The sequence below is a fragment of the Drosophila navojoa genome, chromosome 2 (assembly GCF_054131105.1).
Source record: "Drosophila navojoa isolate 15081-1374.11 chromosome 2, UAZ_NAV_1.0, whole genome shotgun sequence".
Taxonomy (NCBI): domain Eukaryota; kingdom Metazoa; phylum Arthropoda; class Insecta; order Diptera; family Drosophilidae; genus Drosophila; species Drosophila navojoa.
This window is the reverse complement of record NC_142890.1, coordinates 15428293-15447697: the sequence shown is the minus strand read 5'-3', so window position 1 is coordinate 15447697 and position 19405 is coordinate 15428293. Positions and strand designations below refer to the sequence as shown.

At 40.2% G+C, this 19405-nt stretch overlaps 3 protein-coding genes across 3 annotated transcripts; 2 read left to right on the top strand and 1 right to left on the bottom strand.

Moving 5' to 3' along the window:
* Window positions 1–1507: 1507 nt before the first annotated feature.
* Window positions 1508–2605, bottom strand: LOC108651161 (uncharacterized). The gene is made up of 2 exons (XM_018100640.3): window positions 2238–2605; window positions 1508–2168 (listed from the first exon to the last, which is right to left on the bottom strand). Exons 1-2 carry the CDS (start codon window positions 2470–2472, stop codon window positions 1741–1743), a joined length of 663 nt encoding a protein of 220 aa, XP_017956129.1. The 5' UTR covers window positions 2473–2605; the 3' UTR covers window positions 1508–1740.
* Window positions 2606–14273: 11668 nt separating this feature from the next.
* LOC149092181 (uncharacterized) lies at window positions 14274–14926 on the top strand. Its single transcript, XM_089256731.1, has 3 exons — window positions 14274–14339; window positions 14398–14715; window positions 14771–14926. The coding sequence occupies exons 1-3, from the start codon at window positions 14274–14276 to the stop codon at window positions 14915–14917; spliced, it is 531 nt and encodes a 176-aa protein (XP_089112857.1). The 3' UTR covers window positions 14918–14926.
* Window positions 14927–15685: 759 nt separating this feature from the next.
* LOC108653207 (uncharacterized) lies at window positions 15686–18465 on the top strand. The gene is made up of 6 exons (XM_018103568.3): window positions 15686–16679; window positions 16778–16932; window positions 17014–17122; window positions 17185–17408; window positions 17477–17594; window positions 17666–18465. Exons 1-6 carry the CDS (start codon window positions 15848–15850, stop codon window positions 17914–17916), a joined length of 1689 nt encoding a protein of 562 aa, XP_017959057.1. The 5' UTR covers window positions 15686–15847; the 3' UTR covers window positions 17917–18465.
* Window positions 18466–19405: the final 940 nt, after the last annotated feature.

The window sequence follows — 19405 nt, the reverse complement described above, 5'->3', positions numbered from 1 at the left end:
TCACCCCGAGAGTGGCCCGAAAAACCAGCTGAAACCGGAACATGCGCATTTCGAATGTTTACTTCGCATTTTGCAGTTGACGCAGCTTTCCCGCTTTTCCGACTTGACGGTCCGATACAACAAGTGTTTGTTTTGGTCGGCTCTCTTGTAAATATTTACTGCCATCCTTATCAGTTGGTGCCGAGGCGAGTTTGCGCAGTTGCTGCGTTCTGTTTGTAAATATTTTCCAGCTGTTTGTCCAAAATGCAACAAGTTTCTGCTTTGGAGACTTTCCAAGTAGTACATATATACATATATAGGGTATTTTTTGTAGATTTCTATAGGCTGACTTTGTGTAACTTTCTTTGTTCTTAACTCAAATAAAAAATTGATGTACTCTTAGTATAGACTCATTATGAAAGTTGTAGTTCTGTATACTCTGAACCCATTAAAAATAGGAATTTTATAGAACTACGACTGTTCTTGCTATACCCCACTCCCACTTCCGAATCCACCCCCATTTCCATAATTATTGGCAAAAAGTATAGATAGTATATAAGTATAATAAGAATTTGCTCTAAGTATTTCCTCTAAATATTTCCTCTAAATATTTCTTTTAAATATTTCCTCTAAATATTTCCTCTAAATATTTCCTCTAAATATTTCCTCTAAATATTTCCTCTTTAATGATTGGCTAAACGATCACATGCATCACATTACATTACTTCACTTTAATTTACCTCAATGCACCTAACGATTGACCCCCACCAGGCCTGAGCGACTGAAGAAATGCTGCAGCTGCCCTTTATATAGGGCGACTTTCGCTCAAAGTCTAATAGGCGCTCAAATGAGAGCCTGGCGTCAGGTAGAGATCAAGAGCGTCAAATGACCAATGGGAGCACTCTCTACTGCTGCAAGCATTCTAGCTTCGTGGGCTTCGTAGGGGTCGTCGCAGCCGAGCTTTAAGGGACCAATGGGAGCACTCTCTGCCGCTGCAAGCATTCTAGCTTCTGTTTACTCAAGAATAAGTAGCAAATGCTTGATGCTGCATACATATAGACATTTTTAATGATCTTAAGTAGCTATTCTTCGTCTTTTGCTTTTGTTAGACAGACAGAGAGACAGTTAGCCTAATGCTTCACATATACTTGTAACTGAAAATTGAGTACATAATGAATTTGTATAGTATCAGTAGTAAGAAGACGCGCTGTTTGGTACTCTATTTAAAATAATAATGAATGTAGTTAATCAATGAAAGTTAGCAATTTAACACATGCGCAAAATGTTCTGTTGAAGCCGAAGGGAGTCGCATTTAGGGCTTCTTTTGGGGTTGTCCGAGACTTTCGTCTGGTTTATGCGGCACCTTTTAACCTGCAGCCGGTAAGTGCCCAAAAAAGGGGCGAAATTAAAACCGGCAGACACTTTAACGACAGATTTAACTGAACTTTGTGAACTGACCAAGCCAAGTTGGAATCGTTTTACAGTTGTTGGGGGCTGTATGGGTAGTTAAATGGTATTAAACAATGTGTTGGGATTTTTCTTAATATGCTTTATTCAGCATTTGGGTTTCAAGTTAAAGCTGAACTGCAGAAGAACTAATGTACTTAATGTGTATGTGCGTGTGTGTGTGTGTGGGTGTATGCGTGTGTGTCTATGTATGTATGCTTCGATTCCTCAAAATGTATGGTGAGTGGGTGGCAGAAGGCTGGCAGGCTCTTACAAACTGGATAACAGTAAATTTAAATAGGTTACAGCTATAACCTATGATTCGGTCTCCTCGTTTGAGGCATTCAAAACAACATCGGAAATAGCGAGCATTTGCACTTCCTCGAGTATCTCCGGAATGCAGTTTAGATGAATATCCGATGTCTTTTCTGGCTCAGTAATATCTGTAGTCTCGGGCAACGGTTCTGCCGCCGGTATTGTGGGCTCCTCTTCGGCTTGGACTGGATCAGACTGCTGCTCCTGCGATATCTGAGGTGATTCTGGCACATTTTCCATTTCTATTGCCGGTTTCTCTTCCTGCCGGTTGGCCGCCTTCTGGCGGTGAAAAAGCTGTTTCCAATAGCCAGATATGGATGTCTTAATTGTGGGCTTTGCGTTTGGCACCGGCTTGTCGGTAGCCTCCTCCACGGCCGGGCTGACAGTGCTGGAAGCGGGTTCGTCAGGCTCTGTGAACTGCACAGTGCCTGGGAGATAAAAAATATATTTATGTCTAGATCTACAATAGATTTATGTATAAGAAGTAGCACAGTTACTTTTCGTAGTGCCCTTAAGTCGGGTGAGAAAACGACTTATGCTGCCTGGTTTGCCAGGGTCCTTGGCCTCATCTTCCAAGTCGATTTGATCCTCGCTGAAATCACTTGGTGTGATGGATTTCCTGCCAAGCTTAAAGAAGCGCTTCAGCGAATTGGACTTCGTTCCGGCTGTGTCGTGTTCGGCTGTTGGCATAGTTTCGGGCGCGGCAAGCGGTACATCTTGAAGGTTTGACATTGTGCAACCACTTGAATTTTTCAATTTTTTATTTATTTACTGCTCGTTGACTTACGAAATAAAAATGAATCTGGCTAAACAGTTAACAGCAACTGCCCCAACTTTAAACCCAAGGCCTACTGAAAGTCGTTCAACAGCACTCTGGCCCCAACGAAGTCCTGCTGCTGGCATTTGAAAATTTATACGTCTGCCAATTGATTGCAGATTTAGGTACCGACCAACATGTGTTAACAACGACATCGAAACTGGTTTCAATTGATACGATTTCAATATGTTGTTGTGCGCTCTTTCCCCCTCTCTCTCTCTCCCTCTCTCTGCCGCTGACCAATACTCCAATACCTCAATACCAATATCAATTCATTCAATATGGCACCACACAATACCTCTCGTTATACGTTAGTCCATTGTTCCAAAAGTCCCCTCCGCCTCGATCCACATCCCTTCCAGCTCTGACCGTTGGCCACCAACAAAGCCGTTTCGTGCTGCCTCTTATAAAATCAATTGAAGAAGTGGCGATTCCTGCTGTCGACACTGCACCACTGCACCGCTGCATCGCTTGTTATTATGGCTGTAGTACGAGTACGAACACAAGTATTGTATGTACATTAATTTATGTGGTTATATTGCTGTTGCTGCCGATGTCGAGCACCAGAACAATGGACATTCAGTGCGTAACAAAATTTTTGGTTGCACGTATGTGAAGGGTGTTGAAATTTCAACGGATTCTACTTGTAAAATATGCAGCATGTGAATTTTTATTGCTTGGAGAATGATATGGAGGAGGAGAAGGATAATGAGAGAGATAATTAGAAAGAGCAGGAAATATGAAAGAGAAGGACACTGAGAATGAGACTGAGAGTGAGAAAGAGAATGAGAGTGAGAATGAGAATGGGAATGGGATTGAGACAGAGAATGAGAATGAGAAAGAGAATGCGATTAAGAATGAGAATTAGAATGAGAACGGGAATGAGAATGGGAATGCGAAAGGGAATAAGTATGAGATTAAGAATGAGAATGAGATAAAGAATGAGAATGAGATTGAGAATGAAAACGAGAAAGAGAAACGGAAATAAAGTGTTATAAGGCAAGAGAAATGAATAAAGAATAAGAACGCGAGAGAGATTATTTATAAAGAATCATTTAGATTTTTCATTGTTTTTGAACTTACTTAGTAATTTATTTGTAAAAGTTATTTGATGTCCGTTTCTCATATGCGAGGTCTGCGCTTCTAATATTGAAAGGAGTTCTAAATTGATATTAAATTCATGCACGCAGATGACTTTAACAGAGCCAGTACACATCTACGTAAGCAAGGAAGTATCAATAAATCATATGTGCGACAGCAAAACATGGATTAATTCAAGGGATATCCGTTACCAGGGAGCAGCTGCTGCTAGACAGCTAACGAGTTTCTCTCCCACCCCAAAGAAAGTGTGAAAATGTGAGCGACAATGAGTTGGAGTTGCATCTAAATGGGTGCGGAGTTGGAAATGTTGTTTGTGGCATGACGGCAAATTCATTGCCAAACACATTTGTAAATACCAAATGCCCCATAACCAGAAGCAACAGCAGTTGCAGCCACAACGGCAGTCAGCAGGAGAACAACAATAATATCAGCACACACCCCCCTGGGCTTACGCAACAACAAAGGGCAGCAGCACAAGTGAAAACAATGGCAGCAGAAGCTACAGCAGCAGACCGCAAAATGTGTTGCATGCCCCCTGGCGCTGTTGTCGAGCTGATGCTGTTGCTGGCTGGCGTTTGAGTTGGAGTTGGAGCTGGAGCTGGAGTCGCAGTCAGAGCCAGTGGCAGACAATCCTCACAGACGAAGTTAGCAAGTGCATTCATTCATTGGCAATAACAATCAAACTGCTGCTAGCACTTGGCTGCTGTTGTCGCTCTGTGGAAGCCAAAGAAGATGAAGGAACCCTGGCAGGCTGCTCCACCCGCTGGCCCCAGCTCTTGTTGCGCATTTGCAATGCCATTCAACTTGTTTTTTGCTGCCGACAATAACAGCAACAACAGCAACAGCAACAAGAGAGCATCCATTGCCAAACCAGCCCATTCAATGTTATTGACTTTAAAATTTCGTTTAGTATATATTCTCTAATTGAAATAGATATCTCGTACTTTTGGTGCTCCATGTGGGAAAAGTAAACTTTAGCTGGGCATACCTTGATAAAGATCATAAATTTGTCAGCTCCACACCTTGGGCTAGTTCGATTTGGCATTACTCTATATCCGCCTTTATAGATTTACAATATTGACTCGGACCAAGTCTGTTGACATTGTAACCCCAGCGATAAAGAGTTCAATCGCTTTGGTTTATTGGCCCCTCAACAGCAACAGCAACAACAACAACAACAGTGCTCCATTTAAAATAAATATTTTATGTCTAACGATAATAAATTTCCAACTCTGTGTTGATTCAAAGCGCATTGATAATACTTTTTATTATATCACACTTTCACTTCAATGATTATGATATGAAGCAGCGGCCGTTGAATTAAGGCTTGAGCGGTGTTTTATAAGATGAAAATTGTTAATATAATAGAGCTGTAAGGTTTTATATATATATTTATTTTTAAATGAAATTTTTTATATAGAAGCTTTTGCAGACCGAAGAGGTAATATGGTTCTCACTGCTCATTTTTCCTAAGCTGATTTAAATATGTTTTGTAAATGAATTATACATACTATAATATCTTATATTGAGCATCTAAGCAAATTGATATAACTGTGTATAACAGTAACTGCGATCAATATAAATGTATGCCATACACACTTTTTTTGTTAAATAATACTAAGATTCTTTTACGAGTATAAGCGATGCCTAAAGCAGAACCGTTGACAATCAATCGCAGCTTGCGATCAAGTTAATCAATTACTACAAGCCGCAATAAATTCAACGCGTTGCAAGCGCCAGCGCAGCTGTTGATATCGATATCGGGTGATGGAATCAAAAGAGGCAAAGCGCCAGCCGAGTAAACAGAATGTCAACAGTTTAATAAATAAAATCAGTCAGCACCACAGCAGGCGCAGATCCAGATCCGCAGCAACAGCCAGCCGGAGCTCAAGCGGGCGCTGGGAGCAGGCGCGCGACGGCAATTAAAAAAAAAAAATAAAAGAAGGCAAAGACACAAGCACGAAGCGCGCAAGATTCACTCCGCTTCAGATTCAGATTTAGAGCCAGAGCCAGAGCCAGAGCCCGAGTCGAAGTCAGAGTCTGAGTCGGAGTCGGAGTCAGTCACTCGATCACAGAGCACACGGCGGTCCAAGGTTGCCGGCAAGCACATGTGAGGCGCTGCTGCAGCATCTTTTCGCGTCGCGGCGTCGTGTGCGACAGGAGCAGATTGTCGCAGTCGATCAGAATCAGCGCTGACATTTTGATATTTGAGTCTGCCATAAAAATATGATCGATTTATTATGCGACAAGGCGACGGCAACGGCAACGGCAACGGCAACTGGCCCAGCGACAACATGGCCAACTCCTTCGGGCCGGGCGCGGTGCAATGCGCGACATTGATTTTCGCGAAGTAATGAGGCAACTCATTAATCATTTTTTTAGCTGTGCATCGGCTGGGGGATTATGCTGCCCGGCATCCCGGCAGCGGCAGCCGTCGCCGCCACTGACGGAATGCTGGCAACATGTTGCACATGCTGCTGGCTGACTGGCGGCAACAGCTGCAGCTGCAGCAGCAGCAGCAGCAGTACATCCCGGAACAAGCTCTGCCTGCACCCAGCCCCGCTTGTATTCGCTGTACAAATCGTGTTCTTTGCGCGCACACTGCTTGATTTTGTTAACCTTTTGACCATTTGAAGTTATTTTTGTATGCTTTACTGCCAATTTGGTGGTCATTGGCCATTCACTTGACTTGCGACTGTTGCCTGTTGCCTGCTGCTTGTCGGCTGTCCATGTCCAATGTCTGCTGCTTGCCAGTGCCAGTTGCCAGTTGCCAGTTGCCAATTGCCTGTTGCTGCGGTTGCTCTTTTGGCACACAACGCACCATGGCTGACAGTTTGGTCGATTGCCTGGCCTCTACCTCAGAGTCTGGCACTGCCGACTCGGCTGTCGCGGTCGCGGTCATCTCCTGGCTTGTGGCACACACACTTGGGCCATTTGGCAACCGCCTGGTGGAGTATTCTATACGCTACAATTGGACTCTTGTGGGCATAGAGCACTAAAGCAAGTGAAGTGTGCCAAGATAAATAACAGAAATAAATACCAAGTAGTATCATAAACAAATTTAAACTTAAATATGATAATTGAAATAGTCTGTATATTTTGATTATAGTTAATTAAATTTATATTAATATGTCAATAATTATATACAGAAACATATCTTTTTCAACTAACAACTAATTTGCCTCTTTTGTAATTGCTTTTTGGTTTGTTATTGCCGTTGTCTTGTGATTTACCTGTGAGCTTAGTTGTTGCTTTGCTTTGTACAGGGTGCCACCAGGTGAGCGGGGTATTGGTGTTACCTGCACTTGTCTCGCACAGTTGGCCAACTTGTTAGCTGTTGCTGTTGTTGTTGTTGTTGTTTTCTGTTGGGGCCATTAGCCTTCACTGCGAGGCACACGCACAAGCACACGCACATACACAAACACACTCACACATTTTTCAAAAATCGCAATTCTAACAAAATTTCTTCATTTGGCGTCTGAACTTGTTGCTTGTTTGCAGTTGTTGGCAATTATTTATAGTTTCTGATGTATTCAATTTATTATGCAGATGTAGAAAGTTGCTAAATGCTTGATGTATGACTCTAGCATATTGAATGTAATCATTTTTCCATAGTTTACTAAAACAACTTGACGGAAATGCATTTACCTGCTCACAAAGATGTCTGCCCGTTTTAAGTATCAGTTGATTATAATACTCGTATATGGTTACGTTTTCTCACCTCTATGAGAATATTTAATCAAGTGACATATGTTATTTTAAAAGAGAGAGATAGAGAGAGAGAAAGAGATAGAGAGAAATAGAGATCGAGTTGGTAAATTACTTTTGTATTGTTTGTCGGTTTTATATACAGTGACGAGCTAAATTATTGGCACAGCAAGGTTTTTAAACTAGATAGCAATTTTTCAAGTATTTTGAAACGTTTTTTTAATGAAACAAAAAATTAACTAAGTAGAATAAGGTATTTATTAAGTTTCTATGTTTCTTAAGTTTTTTTTAGGTGTGCCAATAATTTTGTTCAGCAACATTTTTTGTTTTTTTTTTTTTTTTTTTGTTATTTAATTTTTTTAAAATGTACGATGAAGTTTTTTGCAATATTTTTGTTGTATAACTTAATAAATACTTTATTCTACTTAGTAAATTTTTTGATTCATTAAAAAAAAAGTTTCAAAATACTTGAAAAATTGCTATCAAGTTTAAAAACCTTGCTGTGCCAATAATTTAGTTCGTTACTGTACATTATGAGAACGAGCGTGTTCAGCAATGAAGGGAAGTGATGGTTTAGAAATGTACAGCAATTTGACGATTATGTCATTTTGTACATTTAAATGGGTTATCTATTTAAATTATATATTTAAAATAATCATCAGTGGTTCCAATTTTAAAAAATTTTAAATATGAAATACATTGTAGTATGATTTTACATTGTAGAGTCGAAGTACAGCGCAGATATGAAGAGCACGTTATTTGTCGTCGGGATTGTTCAAGTTTGCTTTATACTAAAATTCAGCATAAATGTAAGTTTACAATTTTGTAAATTTATAAAACAGTGTTGGTGTATTTCAAAATTTAGAATGCAGCTCAAGTCAAGTTTACGAATGCCGTCTGCAAGTCACATAATGAATCCTGGGTTATTTTGGACACATGTCGTCTGAGAGCAATCAACCGAAACAAGACTGTTTTCAACCTAAATGCCACCTTTTTACATCCCGTCCATAGTATGTACGCTGAATTTAAGTTCTTTTCGAAAGGCAATAGTTACCAACCTTGGCTTTATAAGCCGTTAATTGACATCTGTCGGTTTCTGAAGAAGCCCTATCATCCTGTTGTTGTAATGGTGTACAATTTGCTTAAGAACTATTCCAATTTTAATACCAGATGTCCCTTATTGGTAAGTCAAATACTGCATCTATTTACATGATGTAATTGTTTACCACATTATTTTCCCATAGGGCCCATACTATCTTGATGGGTTTCATGTACTCTATGAGAATATCGGTGTTCCTTGGCCATCTGGTGACTTCTTATTAAAAATCAATTGGTTAGTTGAAAATCGATCACTGTTTTCAACAAATGTTTACTTTCTTATTCAAGAATAAGATTTAAGAATGTATTGAAATCGGTAATTAAATATACTGTATAGTATTATTCCGATTTTAAAGTTAAATGAATAATCGATTGAAATAACAATAAGTAGCATCAATTTTTTTTTTATTTATCAAATTTGGGTTACACTTTGCATTAAATTCTCACAATAAATCAAGTCAACCGACAGCAGTTGATTTATGCACAATTTGTCTGCCTAAATCCAAAATCTAGACAGGCAAATACTATCAATATTCGCTTAAAGTTCATCACACTACAATTGGTAATTAATTACGGCCACTGCAAAAAAAAGTAGTTGCCATCAGAGCTGCAGGTAATTAAAAAATAAATAACTAATCGAGACAACTTAATTTTGAAGGTTGCTGCTGGCGAGCCAGTGATCAACATGCAATTTTCCATGTAGCAAAGTTTAAAGGCCAGCTCGAGAGGGGGAAAATGGCAGCAAAAATGTATTAAAATGTTTTAAATGGGTTGGCGGCTGCAGCAGTAAAAAAAAAAGAAGTAGGAGATAAATAAACAAAAAATAGGTAGCCTGCAATCTATTAGGCAAACAAGCGCCGCTGACAGGTAACATAGATCGCCAGGCGAGCTGAGGCCATTAGAAAGCGATTAGATAGCGATACAGATACCAGCTACAGATACAGATACAGATACAGATACAGATATGTAGCTCTACACATACTCGTGCACACAGCTACACGACATCCATACATATGTTACCCACGAGCTAAGACTCAGCCAAACAATGTCTGGACAGGCCACAAACAATGGCAGCTAAACATGGCAAGTTAACAGTTTAATTTTGCAGCGCCACAGACATAAACAAAGCCGAAAAAAAAAAACACCAAATGCCGCTACGTGCAGCAGTGGCCAATGCAATATGCGGATGTTTGCTCTGCATCCGAAAGATACGTAACTAATGCATCGACAAAAAGCGCGCTCAATCTCAGGACGAAACAAAAGCAAAGCCTGCTGCTAGCTGGCAACAAAAACTCAACTGCAGTTATCGCTCATTATGGATCTTGATCAATGTGCTGTTGTGTGGAGGAGCGCTTTGGGCAGTTGCCAGAAAAAGAGAAAAAGAAAGAAGCAAGAAACACAACTAAACCGCAAGCCACGCACAGGAGCCGAGTCTGGCCCAAGACAAAGGAATTGTCTCCCTGCCGGCCGGCCAACAAGTGTTGCCGCAACATGTTGCCAAAAAGAGCCAAAGGCAATGGCCGCGGCAACAATGAATCCAAAGCCGAGACTGAACCCGAAGCCAGCTTCCGCCTCGCATCCTTTCGAGTTGAGTTTGGCATGGCATAGAATTAGCCAACTTACGTATTAATGGGCCAAAACGCACTTTTCGGTGCGCTACGCTTAATGATAAAATACCTGTAAAAATATATATGAAATACTTAAATAAATATCAAATATTTTTTATTAATCTATTTATATACAATATGGAGTCAATTAAATGTTCTTATATAGATGCTTAAATCTTATAAATTATTTTCATATTATTTTCCAATTTCAATGACTTATCCAGAGAATATTTTTTAATTTTTTCTCATCTCTTAATTTATTTTAATCGCATTTGCTAAATGATCTCGTGGTAATTAATAGCGCATTATGAATGTAGTATATATATCAAATCATTTAATGCCTCTTCCATTTTTGCATCTGCTTTGTAGCGCATCAGTCAACACGTGTTGACCCAGACTTTTACCCATTTCATTTGAATAATCAAACATTTAATTTACGCACCATTTATGGCAAGTTTCTGCAAATCGATCGTCGATTCGCTTGTTTGTGGTGCATGCAACATTGGGAAGGGAACGATAAAAACAACCGACACAGCTGTGGTTTAGACGGCATTATAAGACCATAAAAACACATCAAACGAAAATAAAAACAAAAGATCTAAAAAAACCGTAACCGCAAATGTTGTTTTGAACTTTCTTGAAGTTTTTGCTCAAGTGGCACGATATAAGCGAAACACTTTCAGCTTTTGTCTTAGCAAAAATGACATTGGAACGAATCGTTACCTATGGAGACTGGACGGTATGGTTCACATGGCATCCAGGTCGAGTTCTTGACGCTCGAAAACGTTGGCATTGAAACTGGCTAAATTTGTTTTCGTTTGTATTTTACTCTATTTTCACTTCACAATAAGTAGACTCTCTGATCTCTAAGTAAATCCTAAATGCTACCGCCCAAGCAACATGCCGCATAAGTAAAACAGTTTTCTATTTGCAAATACGTTCAATTCCCACCCGATTTGGTGGCATTACGTCCCATAGCCAGGTCTGTGCATACGCACATCTTGCCCGCTGTCAAATGGAACAATAATAATTTCCAAATAGAAAACAAGAAAACTTTGCTTTGCGTTGGCCAAAAAAGCCAAAATGCTAAAAAGAGAATTTTTTTGCGATGTACCGTTACCGGTTTATAACCCATCAATTATATTGTAATGATGTCTGCTGCTGCTGCTGCTGCTGTTGCTGCTGCATCTTCAGAAATCATGGCTAGAACAACAACAACAACAGCAAAAAATCAACACATTTAAAACGAATATTCAATACTCTTATATATTTCTAAAGGAGGAAAAGGCGGTGCTCAATCATGATATATGTTTTACTATTCCAGATAATATAGTAGATTAACTTTATAGTATAGTAGACTTATTCTATATATATATATATATATATATATATATATATATATATATATATATATATATATATATATATATATATATACATGTACATTGTCCATCTTTAATGTTCTTTCCTGCTAGGCGTTGCTTCTCTAGTGATTAAGTAAGAGTACCCTCTGCTAGGGCATACAAACAGCAGCAGCAGCCACGAGTAGGCAACGAGTAGGCAACATGCTCATTATCAACGTCATCATTGGCGTGGCTGTGACTGGGGCTGAAGTCGCATTAGAATGCCAGCCCATTCGGTAAATGGACAGCAGTCGAAAAGGCATACTACTTATAGAGCTGATGTGCATCGGCTCTTTGGCACTCGGACTGCATTTGGCTGCAGCTGCTGTGGCGGCTGCTCATGGCGCAGCATTTGCATTTGAATTCGCATTCGAGTGTCCACTAAATGTCAATTAAGTGGGTTTTAGCACGGTTTGATTCGCCGGTTGCCAAGTGCCCATCACCCAGTTTACTGATCATTTCCAGCTGCCTCATCCTCCATTCCCGACACTATCTACACCTGCACTCCCTACTCCTACACCCACTGGGCAACTTCTTGCGCTCCAGCTGCGCTTCCCACTTTGACCATACAAATAACTAACATAATAGCAATAACCATAATGCACACAATGCTGTCCGCCGTCCGCTGTCTGAAGTGGTCTCCCAGGCCGGGTCCAGCCAGATCTGGTTTGGGTCTGGGTCTGGCCTGGTCATGCACATGTGTGAGCCTCTCCCAGTTATTGCATCCAAGCATTGGCGGCTCCCTTTGTCATTTGGCGTGACGCATGCGTAACGTTCGATTTGATTCAATTAATGGATGGGAATTGTCTCTACGTGTTCTCTACATGGCGTTGAAAGAGCTCCCAGCCACCAAAGATGAGGAGATGTCGGAGCAGCCGTTGAATGCAAATATTGGAGTGTTGCGCAAACATCAACTATTATCTCTGATGTTTCTCCTTTGAGTTTAGAATATTGTTATTTTTTAAATCTTCTTATGAGTGCCGTAATTCATAATATAATTTCTTATATATTATTTAATTATGTGTAATTAGTCTAATATTAAATTATAATTTTCTCGTGTACTCTTGTTCTCACGACAGCTTTTGTTCTTTTTACGATATTCTCAAAGAATGTTCCTATTTAAATATGCATTAGTCATTCATTAGATTATTTCGCTACGATTACAGCTTTCCAAATCTTAGTTTAAATATCAATAATAAAAAAATTATTAAAATCAGTCTACCGAAGACTAAATACTCTTTTATGGAAATATTATTATGTGCAAGTGTTGCAAATATGAAATCGATAGATCTTAAAATAAGCAAGATGACTAAGTAGGCCTTCCATTGATTTAGGATATGTACATATAGCAAATGGGTTTCGATTTAGTTACAGGTTTTGCAACAAATTGTAGAAAACCTCTAAGAGAGTAGTAAATATATGCGAACCCGTTTTCCTGGTTTCGACTAGTGAGCTGTAGTACTTAGTTGAGTGCTCTTCAGCAGTGGAATAACTCAGAGTCATAAAGACCAGCAAACCCATCGATGTCAGTTGCGTTAGAGACAATTACTTTCAAATAAATTAAATCCTAACGACGCGACGAGTCGTTGATCGAATCGGTTTCGATTGCGAATGTAATTGTGCATTCGATTACAACATTGAGGCATAAGTTTGCATGCCAATGCCGGCTGATTCGAAATCAATTACAACTATCATAATTAATAGTGCCTAATGAGAGTGGTGCCGGCAATAGAGTATGCAAATTGGTCACATCGGGTAATATCAATATCCAATGCTCAGCAGTCATCAATGATTGCGATTATGGTAGCTTAGCTCTCATGCCATCGAAATCAATATAATCATTTATGGAGGCTATCAACAGTTTGTCACGAAATGTGTAACGCATAGATGAATTCTATGTTTAATTGCCATTTTGGGATTTAACTTTTTATTCAGTTGAAGTTTCATAAATCATCAATTGAATGCAATGCGTAATACTCACATTTGTATGTATGAATATCTGGAAGAGTGTTTAGTATTTTGATTGAGAAATAGGGATTATCTTTAATCTTAATTGCGAAAACGATCGAAGAGCACTTGAGTCTCGCTCCAAGAGAAACTGAAGCAGAAATCAAAACATCATTTAGCAGCTTTTTATGCACATGAGCGATTGCAACTGCATTATCATTATCACGATCATCCGCAGCACAATCATCATGTGATCATCGTCGTGACGTAGCTGAGCAGCTCGATGGAGAAGCATATGCATCATGCACAACAAGGTTAAAATTGTTAATTGTTGACGCCAACTGCAATTGGTATTATTATGCACAGCCCACAGCAGAAATAACAACGATAATATAAACTTTTGCGGCGATTAAAGCTTAATGAGTTGCTGGAATTATCTGAATAGCATGCCAGTAAATACAAATAATTGCGCATTTGACAAACAAATATTAAAATGTGAGAGGAAACGCAAGTGCTTAGTTTTAGATTTTATTAATATTATATGTTAGCTCTAATGAATACAATGTTTTCCAATCCGTTTTGGCGTACCGCGAAACTCAGCTTACTGCATAGAATATGTATATATTATATATGATTAAATTTATATTTATATTATAATATATAGATATATGATCAGTTCGGGCATTTAGTTAGTGAAATGATGCATTTATATAATTAAAATGTTATTTATTTTCTATTTGCGGAATGGGTATCGATATAAAATGCCGTGTTATGGACAAAGTACTGTCTTTTCGGTGCAAAAACTCTACTGAAAGTATAATATAGTTAAGTTTGGTGAGCTACATCGCAGCTATGAGGAGTGCATTACTTGCTGTCAGCATTCTTCACGTTTGCTTTATACTAAAATTCAGCTTCAATGTAAGTTTACAATTTTGTAAATTTATAAATCAGTTTTAGTGTATTTCACATCAATTAGAATGCAGGTTATGTCAAGTTTACGAATGCCGTCTGCAAATCACATAATGAATCCTGGGTTACTGTGGACATGTGTCGTCTGCGAGCAATCAATCGAAACAAGACTGTTTTGAATATTAAAGTCACACTGCTGCATACTACGAAAACTGTTCATGCTGAATCACAATTTTTGCTCAAAGCAAATGGCTACAAGCCTTGGCTGTACAAGCCAACATTTGATGTCTGTCGGTTTCTTAAGAAGCCATATTCTCCTCTTGTTGTAATGCTGTTCGATTTGCTTAAAAACTATACCAATTTTAATACCAGATGTCCCTTATTGGTAAGTCAAATATTAGCTCTCTTTACATGATGTAATTGTTTACCTTAATATTTAGGGATCATACTATGTTGATGGGTTTTATGTACGTTATGACACTGTGCCATTGCCTTGGCCATCTGGAGAATATTTATTAAAATTGAATTGGTTATTTGAAAATCGACTTCAGTTTTCAACAGATGTTTATTTTATGGTTCAAGAATAAGATTTTAAAGTAAATAAACACATAATAAAATAAAGTAATGTGTTATACATATAACTGAGTATATCTATTTGAGAATCTCTGAATATAAAAGGTAAATATGGGTTTTTATAGTTAGAAAGCTATTGCTATATATATCAAGTAATATTTATTTTTTATTTAGGCAATGAATTGATATCTGATCCAAATATTCGAAAAAGTTTGAACTCATTTGCTGTGCACCATTGAAGTAAATTAAAAAGTCATAAAAATAATTAAATAATAATTGGAGTCCGCAAAATCCAAATTTATTATGAGTTATTAGGTCATCGGGGCGTATCATCGATGACACACTACGACCTATTCCAGCTCCAGAGCAGTAGATCTTCATAATTTAAACTTGGATATAATGAATTTGGTTGTTCATCCGTTCGTCTCAATTAGTTTTGTGCCAACTCACCTTCTCAGCTTGTTTTATTCTTTTGTCTAAGCCTCTGCAGAGTTGATGTGCATAAGGTTGGGATAATTTATTAAATAGTGTCACCATGCTTTTGGCCCCTTGGCAGCCCAGAGTCGCTGCCATAGAGCAATGGATGCAACAGTCGGAATTACTACCAGAGCCAAACAGTCAACGTGGAACATACTTGCGATCACAATAGCGTGACTTTGTTGTTTGATCGCTGAGGAACGTAAGAAAATACTGCAAAAGTGAAGGTTGTGCAGCAGCCAAGATGGGAAAAGCGGGAAAGCCGACTACGATGACAGTGTTGACAACCGACAACATCGTTGGTGGCTACCACAATTAATGCTCTAATAAAGCCGAAGAAAACATGTAGCTGGGGCAGCCAGGGGCTGAGGCAGTTGCTGCTGCTGAGGCTGAAACAGACGAAGCCCCAGCAGCGATTGCCGTTTGGAAAGATCTGAAGGCAGTCGCTAAGTGGAGTTCCGTTAATAATGTTGTCAAAACGCGATGCGTTGATAAGAGCTCTTGTTTTGACGCTCTATTATGTGGGCGTGGCTGGCGCCGATGATCGTCGCGATTTCGTGACACTGGGCGTGATGAAGAGCAGGCGTGACAGTGCCAGAAGATCCCCGCAACGGCTTGGTGGCATGACCATTGATGGTATTGGCTATCACTATACGCTGCGCTACCAGCCCAGCAAACACCTCCAGAGTTTTGCACAGCAACAGGAACAGGAGATGACTATGGCACCGCCGATGCCGCCAGCAATGACAGAGATGCCGCCGGCGCCGACAGAGCCGATGGAACCCGAAGAGCCCGAGCCAACCATACCAATGCGCCCGACTTCCATGGAGCCCGATCCGGAGCCAACTGAAATACCAACTGAGCCCACTAGCACGGACATGATGCCAAGTGCTATGCCAACGGAGGAGCCATCGGCTAAGCCTTCAGTGAAGCCTTCGGTGAGGCCCTCCGTAAGGCCTTCGATGAGGCCTTTTCCGCCGCCCACTCCAGCCACAACGCGCACCTCTATCATGCAGCCACAGACATTTTCCACCAAGCTGGCAAATAAACTTAAGCAGCTCATCTATGGATCGCCAATCCAGGCCAATCTTATACAAAAACAGCCCGGTGCACCCAAATCTAAGGGCAAGGGCTTCTTAAGTCTCTTCGAGGTGATCAAATTTCCCAACACCAAGTGCAGCGTTTCGATGGGCGACATTCGCACCATGGAGGGAGTCTGTTATCACGAGTTCGAATGCAAAAGCTTGGGCGGCATACCCACCGAACGATGTGCCGAAGGTGTTGGCGCCTGTTGCATCTGTGAGTATCTTCAATTTCAGCCGATCATCAATATAAAGTGATATTGCATTTGCTTGCGGCTTATCCCGAGTACCCGACCCAACTATTTTCGCTTTCAGTTGTTCATGGCTGTGGCGATGTTACCAGCCAGCAGATCGTTTACTTTGAGAGTCCCAACTACCCACAGGCGGTGCGCGAAATGATGATCTGTGTGCTCATCATAAATCTGAGACAAGGGGTGCAGCAGCTGCGCCTGGACTTCCAAATGTTCGAGGTACTGGTATATCCAATGTATCCCATCATATATATTTGATATCTATATAAACTATATAGAGCGTGTTTCTTGGATTTGCAGCTCAGTCGCCCCACAGATGGCGATTGTCTAGACGATCAATTCATCATATCCGGACATAATGCAAACTTCCAAATACCCATACTCTGTGGCATTAATACGGGCCAACACCGTAAGTAGAACAATGCTCAGAGAGAATGTTTCATTGAGGCTCCACTTCTACTCATTGGATAGTATATGTGCACGTGGGAGACTCCACTGAGAGTAAGGTATATCTCTCGGTATTTGTGAAGGTCTCAAGCGGCGGACGATCGTTTAATATCATGATCAGTCAACTTGAAGATCAGCTAGCGCCGGATAATTGCCTGCAATACTTTAAAGACGGCGAGGGTATCATCAAGTCATTCAACTACGACGTGGCTGGCAGCATTGTGGACAACCGCGAGGCAACCTATCTGGCTAGTATCTGATATGCTAATCGAAACTTAAGAAAGTACTAATGCTTAAATCAACTTTTCATGTTTAGAACAATCTCAACTATGCAATATGCTTAGCCAGGTCAAAAAATGTGTGCAGCATTAGCTATAGCACCGAACAGCAAGGCGGCGATCAGCCCGACTTCCAGCTCATCAATAAGGATGAAGGTAAGACAATAGAGATGGAGTCTGATCTAGAATCATTTTTGTATTCAGCTTTTTTGTATTTTTTTATTCAGCTGAAAATGATCTTGTGCCCGATGGCCAGGCTGGCGCTGGGATCTTCAATTGCCCGGACGACTTCATAGCCATCAACTCGGTGCGATTGTGCGGAGAGCGGCTGAACGATGGAATCGAGATTGAGGATTATACCATGCATGCCACAGTGAGGGATATAGCCGCCGGTCCCATTGTGCTGCCCTTTCGCACCGATGCCGAGTATGTGGGTCGCGGCTTTCGTCTGTTCTATAGGCAGGAGTTGTGTGTCTGATATGGATGCAGTTCGGTTACGGTTAGATTTACTGCTGCAGTTACTGTTACCGCTCGTAGTTCATAGGCTGCATATGCCGTTGTTTGCATTAAACTTTGGAATATGTTACGCTTCAGTCCGAATCTCGAATCTCGAATCGACTGCAGGCCTTTCTGGTTGCTATGGGAAAACTTGACATGCATGCGACCATTTCCGTTCCCAGTGCTGTGTTAATGTGTTTTATGTATTTCAGCGTTTTGGTGGCTTAGTTTTGGCGCCGCCCACCCGCCGACTGGGCGGTCTGCAAGTTCGTAGTTCACAGCCGGTTGGCGTTGGTGTCGGTTGACAGGTTTATTTCCAGATATTCATACCTAGCCATACCGAAACTATGACGAAATCTATAACTTGCCGAATCGCCATCGTTTCTGCTCAACTCGAAGTGGAAGTTGAAGTCGCAGTTGGAGCTGTTGGAGCTGTAGAGGAGTCGTGTCGGTAGAGACGTCGCCAGGGCCGGTGTTGTCGTGTTGGTTTCTATGCTTAAATTTGTAATAAATTTGATTTTTTCCTTTCGATTGCGAATTTTCATTGTTCCCTTTGGCCGTCGTATGATAAAGTCACAATTAACCCACGCCTTTTTCGTAGCGGTACTCTTACATATATTTGCATATCATTTTGATTGTTTGGATCGCTGTCTGCGCCGCTGACATGGTGATGACTAAAAGTGTGCAGCAACGCCATCGCCACCACCACCACCACCACCGCCACCGCCACCACCACCACGACCAAGCAACAACCAGCTGGAGCAACCAACAATCATAAAATAGACAACAACAAATATTGCATGCAAACATTTTTAGTTTGAAGTTTGTCATCAAATGGCGTCTGAAGCCTTGGACAGGGCGCCACATGGCACAGTGGAATGATATCCGAATTTAATGGAATGATTTTAATTTGATGAAAGATTTCGAGGATTTTACATTTGGTATTTTAATGCAGCCGAGAATCAATTTTGGGCTTGAACGAAAGGCATGACTTTTGTATGGAACGGAATGTTTAGTATATAATATATAAATATATATTTTATAATTTAATATTAATGGTAGAGGAATAAATATAAATACACTTACAATTGCTGAAAGAAATATTTATATTGCATTTACTATAATATAAATAAAATATAAGTATAAGTATATTAAAACTTCGCATTCATATAAATATGTCCTTGTTATATTAGGATATTATATTCAGAAATGTTTCCATTGCAAGCCACAGTGTCGCCCAGCTCTAGCAAAAATAAATAAAACCCGTAAAGTCGAAAAAGTATAAAATAAAAATCGCTTCAGGGCGTAACGTGCACTACATTAGAAATTGAAAATCCACCGACACCGCCAACAATGACGACGACGACGACGACGACGAAAACAACATCGAAGTCGCTTTGGAGCTGGCCAAAAAAAGGAAAACATGAGAATCTTTTGCCATGCAGAGTCAGAGCCAGAGTCAGAGTCAG

What these genes read in the sequence shown, in the direction of transcription:
- LOC108651161 (XM_018100640.3), bottom strand. Translation starts at nt 2,472, where the DNA reads ATGTCAAACCTTCAAGATGTACCGCTTGCCGCGCCCGAAACTATGCCA. An exon ending in ACTTAAGGGCACTACGAAAA is followed by an intron (nt 2,169 to 2,237) that starts GTAACTGTGCTA and finishes TTTATCTCCCAG; the next exon opens with GCACTGTGCAGTTCACAGAG.
- LOC108653207 (XM_018103568.3), top strand. Translation starts at nt 15,848, where the DNA reads ATGTTGTCAAAACGCGATGCGTTGATAAGAGCTCTTGTTTTGACGCTC. An exon ending in CATTAATACGGGCCAACACC is followed by an intron (nt 17,123 to 17,184) that starts GTAAGTAGAACA and finishes CTCATTGGATAG; the next exon opens with TATATGTGCACGTGGGAGAC. An exon ending in GCTCATCAATAAGGATGAAG is followed by an intron (nt 17,595 to 17,665) that starts GTAAGACAATAG and finishes TTTTTTATTCAG; the next exon opens with CTGAAAATGATCTTGTGCCC.
- LOC149092181 (XM_089256731.1), top strand. Translation starts at nt 14,274, where the DNA reads ATGAGGAGTGCATTACTTGCTGTCAGCATTCTTCACGTTTGCTTTATA. An exon ending in TACTAAAATTCAGCTTCAAT is followed by an intron (nt 14,340 to 14,397) that starts GTAAGTTTACAA and finishes CACATCAATTAG; the next exon opens with AATGCAGGTTATGTCAAGTT. An exon ending in ATACCAGATGTCCCTTATTG is followed by an intron (nt 14,716 to 14,770) that starts GTAAGTCAAATA and finishes CTTAATATTTAG; the next exon opens with GGATCATACTATGTTGATGG.